The sequence below is a fragment of the Heliangelus exortis genome, chromosome 2 (genome assembly GCF_036169615.1).
Source record: "Heliangelus exortis chromosome 2, bHelExo1.hap1, whole genome shotgun sequence".
NCBI lineage: Eukaryota > Metazoa > Chordata > Aves > Apodiformes > Trochilidae > Heliangelus > Heliangelus exortis.
Window position 1 is genome coordinate 86,892,934 of NC_092423.1, and position 16,906 is coordinate 86,909,839.

A 16,906-nucleotide genomic window follows, 5' to 3' on the forward strand; every position below is an offset into this window, starting at 1 on the left:
AGAGCCTCCCACACCGCCCGTGGTCTGGGGAGGACCCGTGACGTGAGTCTTCCCCCCGAGGAAGGGGAAGGAGACCCCTGCGCAGCGGCGCCGTGACGGGACGGAGCACAGCCCGCGGGGAGGGTGGCGGGGCCCGCGGGAAGGGAGGGAGCGGTGCCCATCGAGCAGAGACTGAGGGAGGCAGCCCAGGGGCAGCTGGTCGGTCGCCATCTGCTCTGGCAAGGCTGAGCTGTCGAACGCCGCCCCTCAAGGGAGCTGGGCAGGCTCTGGCAGGACCCTCCGGGCTTCCGCGGGCTGGGAGTGAATATGGGAGTGTGGGTTGTGGTCATAGGATGGTTTGGGATGGAAAGGACTTGAAGCATTATGTTCCAGACCTGTGTGGGCAGCGACATCTCCCACTAGACAAAGTTGCTCAAAGTCTCATCCAACCTGGCCTTGAACTCTTCAAGGGATGGGCAGGTAACAGCCTCCCTTGTCAACTTATGCCACTCTTACTACCCTGCTGGTGAGAATTTTATCCTAACACGTAACCTAAATCTGTCCACTTTCAGATTAAAACCATTACCCCTTGTTCTGTCACTACCCTCTCTGGTGAGAAGCCCCACCCCAGCTTCCCTGTAGGCCCCATCACCTACTGGAAGGCCCCTATAAGATCTCCACTATGAGATCTCTCCAGAGCCTTCCCTTCTCCAGCCTGACCTCAGTGCCTGGCAGGGTTATGGAGCAGATCATCCTCAGTGCAATCACACAGCACCTGCAGGATGGGCAAGGGGTTAGACCCAGCCAGTACGGGGTTAGGAAGGGCAGGTCCTGTCTGACCAACCTGATCTCCTTTTATGCTCAGGGGACCCGCCTGGTGGATGAGGGGAAGGCTGTGGATGGAGTCTGCCTGGACTTCAGCAAAGGCTTTGGCACCGTCTCCCACAGCATTCTCCTGGAAAAGCTGTCAGCCCACAGCTTGGACAGGGGCACCCTGTGCTGGGTTAGGAACTGCTGGAGGGCCGGGCCCAGAGAGTGGTGCTGAATGGGGCTGCATCCAGTTGGTGGCCGCTCACCAGTGGTGTCCCCCAGGGATCAGTGTTGGGACCAGTTCTGTTTAATATCTTTATTGATGATTTAGATGAGGGGATTGAGTCCATCATCAGCAAATTTGCAGATGACACTAAGCTGGGGGGAAGTGTGGATCAGCTGGAAGGCAGGAGGGCTCTGCAGAGGGACCTGGACAGACTGGAGAGTTGGGCTGATTCCAACGGGATGAGGTTCAACAAGGCCAAGTGCCGGGTCCTGCACTTTGGCCACAACAACCCCATGGGGAGCTCCAGGCTGGGCACAGAGTGGCTGAGAGCAGCCAGGCAGAAAGGGACCTGGGAGTCTGGATTGACAGGAAGCTGAACATGAGCCAGCAGTGTGCCCAGATAGCCAAGAAGGCCAATGGCATCCTGGCCTGGATCAGGAACAGTGTGGCCAGCAGGTCCAAGGAAGTGATTCTGCCCCTGTACTCAGCCCTGGGGAGGCCACACCTCGAGTACTGTGTCCAGTTCTGGGCCCCTCAGTTCAGGCAGGAGATTGATGTGCTAGAGCAGGTCCAAAGGAGGGCAACCAGGCTGGTGAAGGGACTCGAGCACAGATCCTATGAGGAGAGGCTGAGGGAGCTGGGGCTGTTCAGCCTGGAGAAGAGGAGGCTCAGGGGAGACCTCATCACTCTCTACAACTCCCTGAAAGGAGGGAGTAGCCAGGGGGGGGGTTGGTCTCTTTTCCCAGGCAACCCTCAGCAAGACAAGAGGGCACGGTCTCAAGTTGTGCCAGGGGAGGTTTAGGTTGGACATTAGAAAGAATTTCTTTACTGAGAGGGTGATCAAGCATTGGAATGGGCTGCCCCGGGAAGTGGTGGATTCTCCATCCCTGGAGATATTTAAAAAGAGACTGGATGTGGCACTCAGTGCCATGGTCTGGTAACTGCAGCGGTAGTGGATCAAGGGTTGGACTTGATGATCTCTGAGGTCTCTTCCAACCCAGCCAATTCTATGATTCTATGATTCTACCCCCCATTACGAGGTTCCTGCGTACACAGATGTCTTGGAGTGCTGGATCACTTCTCATCATTTTGCTGGATAAATAAAAGTGTCCAGAACTACTTCAGTCTAATTCTGGGAGACTCATTCTCCAGAATTAGACTGAGTCCCATTTCTGAATCTTTCTTGACCTTTCAGTATTCTCAAAGCACAGAAAGTAGAACTGGAATCAATATCCCTCTCATCCTTAGGGGAAACAAAACCAAACCCTAATTAACCAAGCCAAAACCCCCACAGAAAAACCTGCACACCCCAAACCAAAATGAAAAACCTCAGCACTTAAAACCTTGTACTTCATACTCCCCTTGTCAGGTAAACAAACACTGTTCTCCTACATGCACTGCCACAGAGAACACACATCAACAAAACACGCCAGACCACATATGGGCCAAGTCTTATTCACAATTATGATTTGTATCCTTCCCCTTACTGTAAACCTTGTTGTGTATAAAAACCTTCAATATAAAAATAAAATAAAATAAAAAAAACAAATCCAGAGGAAACCAAACATTTTTTGTTTTATTTTTAATTTGGCTTCAGGCTGAAAATTCAATTTACAAGCCAGTCATAAGGAAAATGTCCAGCTGGGCAGAATGAGCCATGATTGCATACTGCACATCAACACTTGTAGTGTATCATTTAGTTCCCTTTTAGTAAATCATCACGACTTACATAGCATAGTGTAAGCATCTACATCATTTGGCTCAGTTCATCACACATTTTAGTCCATTGCAACCTATCAGACAGCTAACGAGAATGCTCAAATTTGAGGTATTTTCTTTAAGAATTTACTGATCACTAGTATTCAGAGGTAATGTTAAATCAGATCATTTTAAACATTGAAAAATGTACAAAACCAAGTTCATTTTTAAAAAATATCATCCCTAGTCTTCCATGCATATTAATAAAAAATATAAAAATCAAATTTGTAGCACTGAAGCTGTACTTTTCCTTCTGCAAAACTATTTCCACAATTGGAACCACAATCTACAGTCATCTTTAATACACTACTTGTTTTATCTTTTCAGTTAGGAAGTATGCTCTGCTCAGTGCAAAGGTCTATGTACACATACCATAGGAAGGAAATTTACAGCAGAAAATATGCATTGAAATTATTATTATTATTTCCAGTAGCACTATATATTGTTACACATTTACACTGCATATCCAAGGGCTATGATAACAAAACATTTGCAGCCAATACGCGTCTTTAAACACACCAGGTCTGCCTGAGCAGGCCTGAAGTCAACAGAATTTGTACCACTGATGGAACAAGCATGCAATCCCTTGCAAGTAAATTCTTAAAAACCATCTTCCTGCTCTGTCAGCAAAGGTTTTCAACAATAAGCATGCTCTTCATGGCAGTGCCTAACTTGGAATCAATAGCGGGATGAGGAAATCTCAAAAGTTGGTAATTTAAAAGGTTAACTTTTTTGCTTTTGCATTTTAATTCTGAAGTGTGTTCAAAAACATAGCAATATATTTTTAAAAATATATAAATGATACCATCAATGCAAGTTGAACAACAACTCAAGAGAACAAAACCATGTTTTTCCCCTGAATTATTTCTCGGCTTGTTGGTAACTCTTATTCCAAAAAGCTGAACCGGTGCCTGCAATCAAACTAGAAATGTCTTGCACACCTGCAGAGATGCTGGGAATTACAAAATGGTTTAGAAAGTGGTCCCACTGAACAGATGCTGAGTATTTCCAGCATGATGCTGCGACATGGAAGTTGTATAACACATAACACAAGGTTCTCAGATGGTTAGTCTTGGTCCTCCTCCAGAAGACAAAATCTATAATTTCTAAATAAATTTATTTCTGAGTTCTATTTCTAATGTTATTGATTTACATGGAGCTCTAATACCCTTAGAACAATTTGAGAAAGCAGTATAAACAAATTGCCAAACACAAACAATCATACAGACAAGCAGCTGTGGTGGTTTTGCTTTTTGTCTAAGTATATACAATTGCCAAGGACAGATATTTAACTTAAGGAACTCTGATCCACATATTTAAAAATACAGTTTCATTTTTAGAAGTTCACTTAAAAACTGCTTTAAGTATAACAACTGGAAAGTACAGCACTGGCTGACCTAAGCCTCCCTTTTGAAATATAAGAAATATTTTGCTTGAAATTCATTATAAATGAAAAAAAAAAACATTGGACAAAAATATATACTTAGGGCATACAAGATTTTTTACAGGTTTATTTCTTTACCATTTAAAATACAAAACTGTCTTAATGCTCAATAGTGAATAAAGAGACATGTATTGGGTTTTCCCCATATACATTCATAGACTTAGAAATAACCTACTATCAGATGAATTTCATTTCCAGTACCATGGTAGGATGAAAAGTGTCTGAGCTTCGGCTTTCTTCAGTATCCACGAGGAGACTTTGTTTGCTATCACATTTATAGATGCTGCATTCAGAACTTGGAAGTAAACAGGCACACACTGAAAGTGACATAGTGAGTCTGAAGTCAATCCAATTTAAGGTCTCATTACTGTATTTCTATATAGTACTATGTAGATATAGTACTATATTCAGTACTATATTTCTAAATTTAATTTCTTAATTGTTGCTAAGAACAAGGAGAATCTCTCAAGCTCTTTCAACCCTGCTGTCACCCTGGACACACCTGCAACAGCTGAAGCACGGGAGAAGAAAAAGCAGTCCTTTACCTAGAGCCTTCATTTTGGGTGGCATTACCAGAAAAGGACTTTAATAATCACCTGCCTCTAACAGCTCAGGGAGGAAAGTCTACGAATATCGCTTAAGAGGCAGTGGGGTCTCCCTCGGGCTGCAACGCACCCACAAAGCACCCACACAGCACAAGCAAGAGCCAGGGATACAGAGAACTGAGTTCACCAGTGCAAGAGGCAGAAAAAAATCCTTCTGTACTGTGGGAAAAGGGGAACTGGAGCTACTCAGTGAGTGCTTTACTGCATGGTGGACTTTTCTACCTTCTTTTTCTGCGTCTCATTCTTTGGCTCATAACTGGCCTTCTCAACACCCCATTCATAGTAAAATAGAATATTTTATAAGTCATAATGACTTTTCTCTTGCTTCTGACATTTTTGGTCAAAGTGAAAGAACTGCATCTTCACACTGTACTAAGAGATTTTTGTAGAGCACCTTTTTTGATATCCCTCAAATGAGCTCTGATGTTCAGATCTCCCTGTGCAATTCAGCTCATAATAAAGAAGCATGACAACTATGTTGGTAAAAAACCCCAACAACAAATAAGTTTCTGCTTGCATGGGAGTACTCTGCTCTGCCACTTTGCTATAGAAAATGGAATAAGCAACTGTTCCATCACACAACTAGCAAAATTATTTTGCCTAATGAACTTGCAAGACAATCTAGACAGTGTCAACTGCTGCAAAAAGGTCTCAGCATATTTCACAGAAGCATAAATATTCAATTTTTTTTTTTTAAATTAGAATACCATTTAGAAGGAGCAAAGAGCAGAATGTGACTAAAATAGTTAACACCAAAAGCTGTACTTACCGCATGATATAACCTAGGAAAAATAACTTAATGGCAACACCAAAGATGGCTCATAAATGAATAAAAATTTATATGCTCTAGGAAATTTATCAAGGTATGCAAATGTTAAAGTTCAACAATCCCTCTTCCGGAATAATATTTACTACCTGTTACAAAGAAAAACATAGTCCAACATAATCCAATGGTGTAATGCTGTGTGTACTAGCTAACAAACCCATTCAGTTTGCATGAAAATAAACTGCTAAGTATTAGACTCTTTTTTCTGCTGGCCTCTTTGCCACTGTAGAAGTTGCATCAGTTCCTTACTGCACACCTGTCTCCTTTTCAGCCTTTTGTGACCTAAGAATTTATATATTCAAAGTGGAATGAGCAAGCACACACAGAAGCCAGGCTGCTTTTTACCACTGTAAGATTATTCTAGCTATAATAAATGCATATAGTGTACCAGTTGGTATAAAATTAGGTGCACAACCTAATTTCTCCATAAGGCTTACAAATTGCCTGTAACACCTTTCAAGTGCATCTGCTTGTAGCAGTGGATTCCTGCAAAACTTGTGATAGCACTTGCCTTACTGTGGTACAGACAGTGGTTTAAACATGATTTTGCACTTATTAAACATATGCTTGGTTTTCATGTGCTTTTATGACACTTGAAGAAATATAAATTAAGGAGAAAAAAGGAGACGCTTTTTAGGTATCTTGGCTTTTGTGATTATCTGTTACTGTAAATACATTCAAAATACACTGTGTACTTGTTTAACCATATTAGGATAGCAAAGCTTTGTCTGAGCCTCTTGTAAAATCATAAAAAATCAGTTTGGGGCAAGAGCCCTAACTGGCAAGGGATGGCAATATTACATAGCAGTAAAATGCTTAGACATGTCAAATGCCTTCATACCCTTGCATTTTTTGTGTAAGGATCATTAAGGTTAAATTATTGCAACGAACTGAAGGAATTTCTTGGTATGCCTCCCTGTAAATTTAGAGGCTGCTGATATCACTAGTTAAAACAATGCATTTGTAAAATCTGTTAATATTTTAATTGAAATCATTTAAATGTCAGTGTCTGGCAAGGGGCAAAGTAAGCTTCCACTTCTATCTTGACATTGCAGCAAGGCACTGAAACCTGACTGTCACAGCCCAGCTGTTCCACAGTTGGGTGCCTTTTACAAAGGCTGCCTATGTGGAATTACTAAAACATTTCAGAGTTTGATGGATGATTTGTAATGAACATTGCTGCAGTAATGCAGCATGTTACAGGTCTCAGGTCTCAATAAAATCAGAGTTTACTACCATAAGGTATCGTGGCTTTTCTGTCACTATGAGGCACTCTTATACTATAGCCTGACCTGAATTATATTAATCTCAGCTTTTGTGACACTGTGTGATCTAACATTGCTTCCATGCAGGCTGATCAGGATGTCATGCTACCATTCATCCTTTTATGTCTCTACTTTTTTCAACAATCTAATGTAAGAGGGAACACCACAATTTAAGTGTTGGTTTGTGGTTTGATTTTTTTTAAAGGGTTTCTTCCACCAAGAGTACTTGCTCACCATGCAAACAATGTGCTGGTCACTGGCCTTCTTCAGCAGCAGCTCTGGACCAAACCTGGTGACACAGGTGACATTCAGTGCCTTTTCCCCATGCAATGTGGTGTTTAAGGACGTGTCTATTGCAGGCTGCAGTGCCCTTCAGCCAGAACACTGCACAGCTCAGTGGCATGAAAATGCAGTTAGTTACAGTCACACAATTGAAAAACATCTTCATCAAAAAAACAGGGATTAAACCAAATGAACCCTTTGGTTTTCAGAAGACAGGTCCCCAAGTTACATACACCATACATGCAAATAAGGTACAGTCATATGTAGCCAACTTCACTCAGCTTTCTTTACTCTTTCAGAGATGTGGACTGAGTACTCTTCCTCTGGAGCTTCTCTCACCTCAGAGTTGTCTGTAGGAAACTAAGCTTATCTTTTTCTTCTTCTCAGACATGCATCTCAGGGAACTCTGTCTCATCCCCTGTGCTCCTAAATTCTTAAATTCCCAATCTTACATATAAAACAAAAGACCACTATCTTAGCCAGCCAGCTTGAACCACGTGCTGTGAGAAGTCTGGCAGAGAAGATGAGATGCACCCAGACAATAAATAGCTCATGTGCCTTCCCTTACACACCAACAGAAACACATATTGTGTAAACACAGGAAGCAAAACCTCAAGATCTGTCCCTATGATCCTGAACAACAACCAACAAAATCAGGTGCCTCCATCTTACATGACCAGTTTTCAAAATCTCCAGTGAGGGAAGGCTCCTCGCCCTGTGGGTTATTGTGGAATAACCCACAATCCTTAGCTTAACTAGGTGTATTGGAAGGAAATTTTCCTAATGCTTAACTTGCCTTTTATATATGAATAGTCTGGATCCACCGTCAACATGGAAAAAATGCTGTTCCTCTCTCCTCTAAGGAACTCTTTTTATCTATCTGAAGACTGTTTTGCATCTTCCTTCTGTCTCCCCTTCTTTGCGCTACAGAACACTTTGATCTATTTTTTTTTTTTTTTAATTTTCTGTCCTCCACACTCTATCCAGGTACACCCCATCTTTCTCAGGTGCCTCAACAGGGACAGGTACGTCACCTTGATAACACAGAAATACCAACACAGTTCTCACAGGCTACATTGTTGCTGCACGCCACTATAGTGTCTTTACTGAGTTAAAGGTGCTCAGATTGTCATACTCTATGTCATCCATGCCCCAAGATGTTTTAAGCAGTAATATCCATTCCCTCCTCTGTGGTGCTTTCTATTTCTACCCAAGTGTAGTTCCTCACATGCCTAATTCTTCCGAACTATTTTTCCTATTTTTCATTATCAGTTTTAATTCAAATCTTGTCTGCCTGTCTGCTGCAGCCCAGTCACCTTGGCATGTGTTACCTAGTTAAATAAAAGAATTAATTATTACCTCTGACTGAGGACCTACTTCCACATACCCCACAGAAAGCATAATTTCTTAGTTATTTTTTCCCCATACTCTTCCCATTAAAGCCAGTTCCAGCCTGGAGACTTGCCACATGCAGTGAGGGATTTCTAAGGACACAGTCTAATATCCTAATGAGCTTTAAAACACCTCCTACTATTTTAAAAAATAGCATTTGGTACAAACAGATACCCTTCTGCTAAAATTCCTTCCTTTCAAATTTAGTTTTATATTACTGTAACATGTGGAAGATTCAAATGTTAACAATTTTCCAATCATGAAATTTTCATATTTTAGTGCAGTCCTACAAAGTTAGAAATTATTTTAAAGTATTTTGAGTTTGTTTGAAAGTAGAGTTGCCATTAGAGTTATTTTGTGACAGTCCTCCTCCCTGCTCCTTGAGGCTTTTGTCACATTTCTTATTCAGTGAAGCTCTGTGGTTTTATAATAATTTAAATGTTTCTCTGAGACCTCCACTGGTAATTAAGGCATCTGGCTTTACAAAAGGAAAGATAAGAAATGTTACTGATAAAAGTGCTTCAGGTTTGGTGTTTCTGGTTTTTTTGGGTTTTTTTTCACACTTCTAAACTATTTTAAGCTTCATATATGTTATATGCACGCATGCAATGTTGCTATAGAGATTGAACTAGCATTTCTTCAGGATATTCTGCAACTTGTTGCTGGCTTGGCCTCTGAAGCAACTACAACCTTTTCAAAGTTGTGCTGATACCACCGAATTTTCATAGTGTGTTCCACGCTAAGTTATATACAGGCTTGGTAGAAAAGAAACCTGTGATTCCTGATAAACCTGGATTAACTACAATCGTGTAAATATCTCCCTGTTAAACATTGGGTAGACATGATTTGAATTGATTATAACAGAAAAGCACAAACAATTTTGTCATGTATTTGCAAAAAGTATGTGGCATGTCAGTTTGGAAAAAATTCACATTTAATTGCATCCGGAATATTACAGTAGAAAAGAGTTGGGGTGAGGGATAAGGAGCCTTTCCTTTTCATTCTACCATGGAATAGACTGAAAGAGAAACAATGCTGTCATTCAACAGTAAAAATAAAAAGTAATCCTTAGCAAGTTTTTGCATTATTGTTTCCAATCTGTTCACTGAAACCAAAGCAAAGGGCCAAAATGTGCTTGATTTGCTCAAGAGAAGAATCCCACTGAATCAACAAGAGTGACTACGCAAATACGGACAGCAAAGTTTGGCCCCATATAAACATCCCCATAACCAGGGAAAACACTAATCACCAAAGTGCACTTAACACCATAGTAGCTACAGTTTCTTTACACATGCACAGTTTGGGCGACACTTTGCACATGAAACCAGCCAATGGGATATAAATAAGTGTGTCGCTTCCTGTTAAATAGGAACATTAATAATGGAGCACATTCACATTTTTGCCTGTCAAAGACTTCTTTGAAAAAAAAAAAAAAATAAAAACACCTTTCCCAAAGTAACTTGAAACATGTTGTTAAATATACCACATATGATTCAAAGAATGGTATTTAAGGTAGAAGAACTTCCACACACAAAACGGCCATTTGCTGTATAGTTGGCGTGACTTATGAAAATCCCAAGAAAAGAAAATCCTCTCACCAGGAGAGGAAGGTAACAGTTGTAGTGTTAATTCAGTTTCTTCCGCAGGGGCTTGTTTTTATCTTCAGTGTTTTCAGGACTGAAGTCAGTACAGATACCATTAGGAGCAGAAAGAGATGAAGTCTCCAAGTCACTCTCGGCTCCCATCTGATCAGCATAGAGATAATCTTCTGCAAAGTGTGGGTGAAATTCAGCAAATCTGTAGAAGTCATCTAAAAAAAAAATTTGTTGTTACATGGAATCAGCTTTTTGAAACAGAAGGATGCTAAATTTGAATGCTTACACATATATAATCAGATGATCACTTAGGAGAAAAATAGCAGCAGTTAACATAATGCTATCCCCACGTCTTGTTTTAGATTCTCAGCTGAAGTTTAACACATCCCCAGATCTGAGATGCTGCAAAGAGTTATACCTAAGCCTTCTTAAAGCACTTCAGACCACAGCTTAGCTTGTATGGTGAAGAGGTAAAACATGCTAAGCTTTGCTTTAAAATGCACGAGGAGCACCATGTCTTGACACAGCATCTCCCTGTTCACTGGGGGGAGGGCAGATGCCCTCCAAGAGAAAGAGTAGTAATTTCTTAAAATTTGGGAAGTCTTTTGCAAGTATGCAGTTTAATGCTTTGCATTCATAATTCTCTTCAACCTAACAGCAGTTGTCATTGCTACCTTCCACTTTCAAGATTTCAGCATATCAAAAGTCCTAATTTTTGAGAATAATATTGTGAGAACACAATAAATTTGTAATAAGTTTATTCATGATAAATTTGTAATATATTATAAAAAAAATGACTTTCATGTAGGATACTAACAAGACATGGAAATCTGGGGATGTGAAAGGTACAGAAGGTACAGAAAGGTACAGAAAGCAAGGAGAAGGGAATAAAGGAGGCAAGATGTAGCTGTCAGGAAAAAAGAGGAGGGCATATGAAACAGCACTTAGGCCAAGTACCACATATTTGCTGGGGTGTATACATATATATATGTATACACACACATATATATATATATATGTTTACGTGGGTATATTTCCAAAGTTGAAGATTTAGATATATATCACATGAAACAGGAATCACTGGTGTAGAAATTTTGATTTACTAACACTGATGTCTTCTTTTTCAAGATCTTTACAAATTACATACCAATTACCCTGAAGGAAGACCATTATAACAGGGCATGTCATAAGCACTTCTACTGGAGATATGTGATAGGTTTGCTATCAACAACTCAGTTGATATTTAAATGATATAACTAAATTTAGGACTTCACTGCATAAAAGATGAAGAATCTGAAGTAACACACACGTAGTTTGATTTCCAGCGTAATCTGTTCACCCAAATCATACAATTTTTCAAATACAACTTTATTGCCTTCATATCACCTGTATTACAGATTAAGTACTGAGCAGCCTGCTTAATAACCTCTCATTCCCCCTGGCCTCCTGATATTATGACTTATTTTCAAATATGAGGAGAAATTACTATGGGAGTAGAAAATCTTATATTCCTATGTTCTTGGAGGGCAGAAACAGTGAAGAACAGATACAAGGCATCCCTTGTATCAAAAAACAAAAAGGACAGAGCTAAGATAACTTCCTTAAAAATATGTATTCACATACATGGAAATCACAGAACAAACAGAATATGCTGAAAGCCGTAATTTAGGTGTTGCCTGACTTAATCCAGAAGGCAAAAAACTCTGGAAACACATAAATCTGATATTTGATATTAAAGGCAAAACTCAAACGCTTTTGTTTTTTTAAAATGTAAATTAAGTCAGTCTGCAGTGCTTTTATCATTGTCAATCTCAACAAGTTAAAGAAGATAAAGTTTAATAAAAATATAACTGGTTAGTATATCATATGAATTCAGCAACTTTGACATTTTGTTCCACTTAAAATACTTACCATATGTAATCTCTCCTTTTTCTTCTTCATCTACAGCTCTAAAGAGGTGCGTAACATTAATCTGTGACACACCCATGGCAGTCTTCAGAATATGAGCTAAATCCTCTTCCATTATAGTTCCATTTTCTGACTGGTACATCTGTGAAGCAAAACAGCAAGATAAATCATTGCAAAGCTGAATGTTATTCCTATAAACAACACCACACTAAGAAGTTATGAAAAGGTAAAATTTGGTATTGGAAATTCTAGTCAGTCTCAGATTGATGCGATTTACTACAGATTCCTGATTAGTCTGAGTAAAAGATAACATTGAATATTGGTTCACCTGTGTACACTTAGAAAGTAAAGCTTGCTATAGTTAGAAAAAAAACCCCAACTTTTTACATGACATTTCAATGACATTCAGAGACAAGACTGTTCAGCACTAACGTGTTTTGCAGATATGTAACCAAGAATAATTTTTAGGCTATAGAACTACATATCCAAACTCCAAAAGAGTCTGAAATCAGGAAATATATTTAGGTCAGCCTAAAGCAAAAGAACACCTCAATGGAATAAAGGATTTAGGGGAATAGAAAAGTTTAAGTACTGTGAAAAACAACATTCATGGTCAAATAAAGGATCTTACCTTTTTCTCCCTAGAACCTGACTTACTGTTTCCCAAAGAGTAAGGGCAAGGACAAGACACTTGTTTTATAAAGCCTGCTATATTTTCACAGATCAAGTAGTCAGAAGGTGACACTTTGGTAAGCATCATCTTGCCAATATTTACAGCACCCTTTTGTTTCCTTAGCAATTAGAAAGGAGGATATGTAGCACTTAGTCTGAAGTGCTGCTCTTAAGACTTTATTGCCATAATCCCCATTTCTCTTTTGATTGTCCACTGGTTTAGGACTCTTGTGTCTCAGTACCTCTTATTCTTCACATTTTTCAATCATACACGAAACACTTCCACTTTTGAAACTTGTTCAGTTATGTGAAATATGACACTTTATGCCCAAAAATTAATGACAAAGAAATTTGCAAAAATATAGCAAAATGCCAGAGGACAGCAACTGTTGGAAGTCAAACATTCATGGACTGGCTAGATCTGATCCTTCAATAGCTCCCAGTAAGCTGTGTGAATATTTTACTGTACACAAACCCAGGAAAGGGAAGGTAAAAACATAATTAAACGAACATTTTATTTTTTTTTTCTGGAACATTGTGAGCAAAATTTCCTTAGCTAAAGACTTTTTTAACCTTTCCAATCATCAGGATAAAATGAGCCACATCTGCTTCTGCTTGCTGAGTGCTTCCCCTTCTTCATAACGCATAGAACATTGCAATTCTACAGTTAAATTTATTTTTCAGGTAACCAGGGAACTCAAAATCATGTATGATGAGTTTTAGAATAAAGCAAATAGTGAAGAATCAAATTTTTCTAAGAAACCATTCTATGAAGTTAAAGTTAGGTATTAGCAAAAAGAAAATAATAGCGTAACCTGAGCTTTTCTTTCTCAAAAATGGTAATATCATGCATCACAATGGTTACATTTCACTGAAATGCTTCCCAAAAGCCCCTTCACATTTATTGTAAGCTTCCTCATTTTAGTACAAAGACACAGAGCTGACTAAACAGCACCTGACTATGTCTCTGTGCCACTATATAGATCAAATGGAACAAGTAAGGACAGAATCCTTTCTGCTTTTTCCTCAGGAGTAGCAGTAAGTAACAACAGCTATTAGATGCAGATTTCCCCCACTATTTTTAGAAACTAAATATTTTTCTTCCTTACTCCTGTGTCAAATGTCTTTGATACTGGCCAAGTGGTGAGAATGATAGATGTGAACCCTAAATATTCACAGGAGCCTCATGTCTTTAACAAAACATTGTTAAGGGAATAATTCAAGTATGTTGAAGAACCTGAAAACAACTACTCAGAAAATAAGGCTGCCATGTAGTATCAGGCAAACAAATGTCCTCAAGTGCATGGATTCCCCAATGATAACAGCATTAAGAGTTAGCACTCTCCAGTTTCAGTAACATTAAAGATCATGTGAGTTTGAGGCAAAGGAAAAAGACCATGCAGGATGCAACAGGTTTTGCATATTGAAATAGCAGTATTAAAGAAATTAATTCAAGAGTAATCAAAGTGTCAAGCTAACCCACCAGAATGGCAAGCATTAAGTATTGCTGCTGTTTTCTTTCCTAAATAGCCTGCATTAAACATCTATCCTGATGCTACAACAAGCCACTGATACTACAATAAAATCAGAAGCACTTCTGGGAAGCATAAAGTCTGGGCAGAGACTGCAGGAACACAGAAACACAGTCAGATCAAGGAGGAACAAAATCTTAAAGATAAAAGGGAGTAAGAAGATTCATGTCTATTTTATCAACTTGAAAAATCAGATTTGCTTGAAAGATTAAGTAGCAGCACAACTCCTTAGTCTTTAGTTTAGAGGAAACTGTTGCTTACCTGAAATGCCAACTGAATTGTTTCCAGGGTTTTGGATGGTTTACAGACAACTGAGAGAGCAATGACAAATTCCCGAATGTCAATTATGTCTTCTTCATTCTGCAAAGGAAAACCTCACCTCAAAATACTGCAATTTGTCTGAGAACTTTATTCATATACAGCTAACAATTACTAAAGATGCAGAATAGTCAGGAAGATTATTACATATGCCACTGCAAAAAAAAAAAAAAAAAGTCTCACTGAAATGTAATTAATTCAGGGCAAGAACATGCACCGTCAAAGCTCTAAAGCCCTTGTCAGAGTCTCAAGTCAGAAGTCATCATTTAAAGACTCTTGGCAGACAGTGCTGCTGCTGTCACCCCTCACTTGCACGTTTAAGATCTTTACATTAAGCTATCTGAATTACTGGGCTGAAATTAGTCAGAGAATCAGAGGGCAAGGTAAAATAATTTAAGCCAGAAGTACAGGACTGACTGCCAGAAGAATGAAATTTGGCCCCATTTGCCAAGCTCTCAGGTCCTTCAGGTTTCAGACATACTAGAAGAACTAGTGATTTATTTACAAAGGAAGTAAAATATCAGCTAATAGATGTTGCATTCAGTTGCAACAACCTGCAGCAGAGTTTTAGCCCGAATCTTTCTTCCTCTTCATATTTGGAACTAGAAAAAAAATCAGTTTTGTCCAACTGATACTCCTTTTATCTTCTATCTGAATGAATGCTTTTAGTTGATGATAGGTGCTCTTACCTTGCTGAAAGGGAAATGCAGTAGGCATATACTGTGGTGAAGTGCTCAAAAGCTCTTAGCACTGACCTCAGTGAATTCAACTGGAACAGAATTGGGCAAAAGAGGAGTTTACCAAAAGCAGTACAATTTTTAAACAGGTTGTTGTTTCTTACCTCATCAAAAAGCGCAAACATATTTTCTAATGTGTGAGAAACTGGGACTTCCAAGTAGGCTGAAAATTCTTCAAGATCAACTTTTTCTTTTTTCATTTTCATGGCACTCGCAGCATATTTCTCAAGATCATCTTCAAGTGTTTCTGGCTTCAGCCTAAGAAGTGTATTAGTTTTGCACATTTAAAAATAAATCCCATTTTAACAGTATAAATTTCAGTATAAAATTCAGTATAAATTGCCAAATTAAGCAATGGGTGATAATGGTATAAAACCTTACAAAATCTAGAAATGGAATTACTATGCAACTCGAGCATAAAATAACAACTTCCTGTAATTTTAAAGCTCCCATTTGTTCTTGAGCCATACTAGAAATTACTGAAAAAGGCTTAGGAACCCTGGTCATAAACTTGTCTCCTTTACTCTACCTTGATTATAAGCTCTATGTGTAGGCAGTTCAACATGAGCAAGAGGCACAGCCCAGACCTCGCTAAGAAGAGATACCAGCCATGGAGAACTAGGTGGGATTTAGATCACCTGAATATGGCTGTGTTGTAGGACAGTAACATAAACCAATTAAGATTCCAAATTTACTAATGTCACTGAACAGGAAAGGCCTGATACATCTTTCCTAAAAGAAATCAGGGATTATGTAATAGTGATTATACCATTAATCCTGTTTGTGAGTCCCCAGTTTCACAGTCAGTCTGGAGTTGGACATCATCAGGAGGTGACCCAAAGTTATAGCAGCTATACAGCTACACAAATTCCCTTCAGTCCTTCCAGTTTTAAGCCTCATTTTGACTGATGCTTTATAAATAAGCTTTATTTTTAAGTAGGTATCTACTGCACAGTTGACTTTTTTATGGTTTTGTTTGTCTGTTTGGGTATTGTTGGGGGGTTTTTCACCTTGTTTGTTTGTTAGTTTTTTTGGGGGGGTTGTTTGTTTTTTGCTGAGTCAAGCTTCCTAATTTCATTTTGTGAATTGTTATGAACATAAATGGTACTACAGGTATGTGAGGAAATGGGAAATTCCCTTCCCAATACAACATCAACAAAACCTTGATCAGTAGGTTTCCCCTGAACTGATTTAGAGCAACATGGGGATACAAACTTTCCAGTTTAAAGACAAAACAAAACAGTAAAGCCTTCCTCAATGTTCTTCTGCAGGAAAAGCAGATATTTACAGAACTCACAAGCTTCCACCAGAATTGTTCCCAGACTACAGCTGGGACTCCTCAGCAGCTTCCTCTCAGTGACAAGAATAAATAAAATACTTTATATCAGCATTCTCAGGAGCTTCTGAAAAAAGATAAGAACATTTCTGATAGGACGAATGTCTGGCATGTCAGCTCTAGACCTTGACTGCTTGATGAAATGACCCTTCCCTTCCTAAAAAAATCACTGCTTTTAAGTAAGAACACAACTACTATGCTATCTGCCATTACCTAAACTG

The 16,906-nt window shown here is 39.1% G+C and overlaps 1 protein-coding gene across 3 annotated transcripts in view; it reads right to left on the reverse strand.

The window, feature by feature from the left end:
- Positions 1 to 3,873: 3,873 nt before the first annotated feature.
- The window catches only part of LPCAT1 (lysophosphatidylcholine acyltransferase 1), a 62,611-nt gene continuing 49,578 nt past the window's right edge, over positions 3,874 to 16,906 (reverse strand). For 2 of the 3 annotated variants that reach the window (XM_071736878.1, XM_071736879.1), the window contains 4 exons: positions 15,454 to 15,607; positions 14,556 to 14,654; positions 12,094 to 12,232; positions 3,874 to 10,397 (listed from right to left, as the gene is read on the reverse strand). In XM_071736878.1, coding sequence (XP_071592979.1) covers positions 10,213 to 10,397; positions 12,094 to 12,232; positions 14,556 to 14,654; positions 15,454 to 15,607 — 577 coding nt within the window. In that variant the 3' untranslated portion in view covers positions 3,874 to 10,212. Of the gene's footprint in view, positions 10,398 to 12,093; positions 12,233 to 14,555; positions 14,655 to 15,301; positions 15,608 to 16,906 lie in introns of all 3 variants that reach the window. The other variant, XR_011724433.1, reaches the window with a different exon arrangement.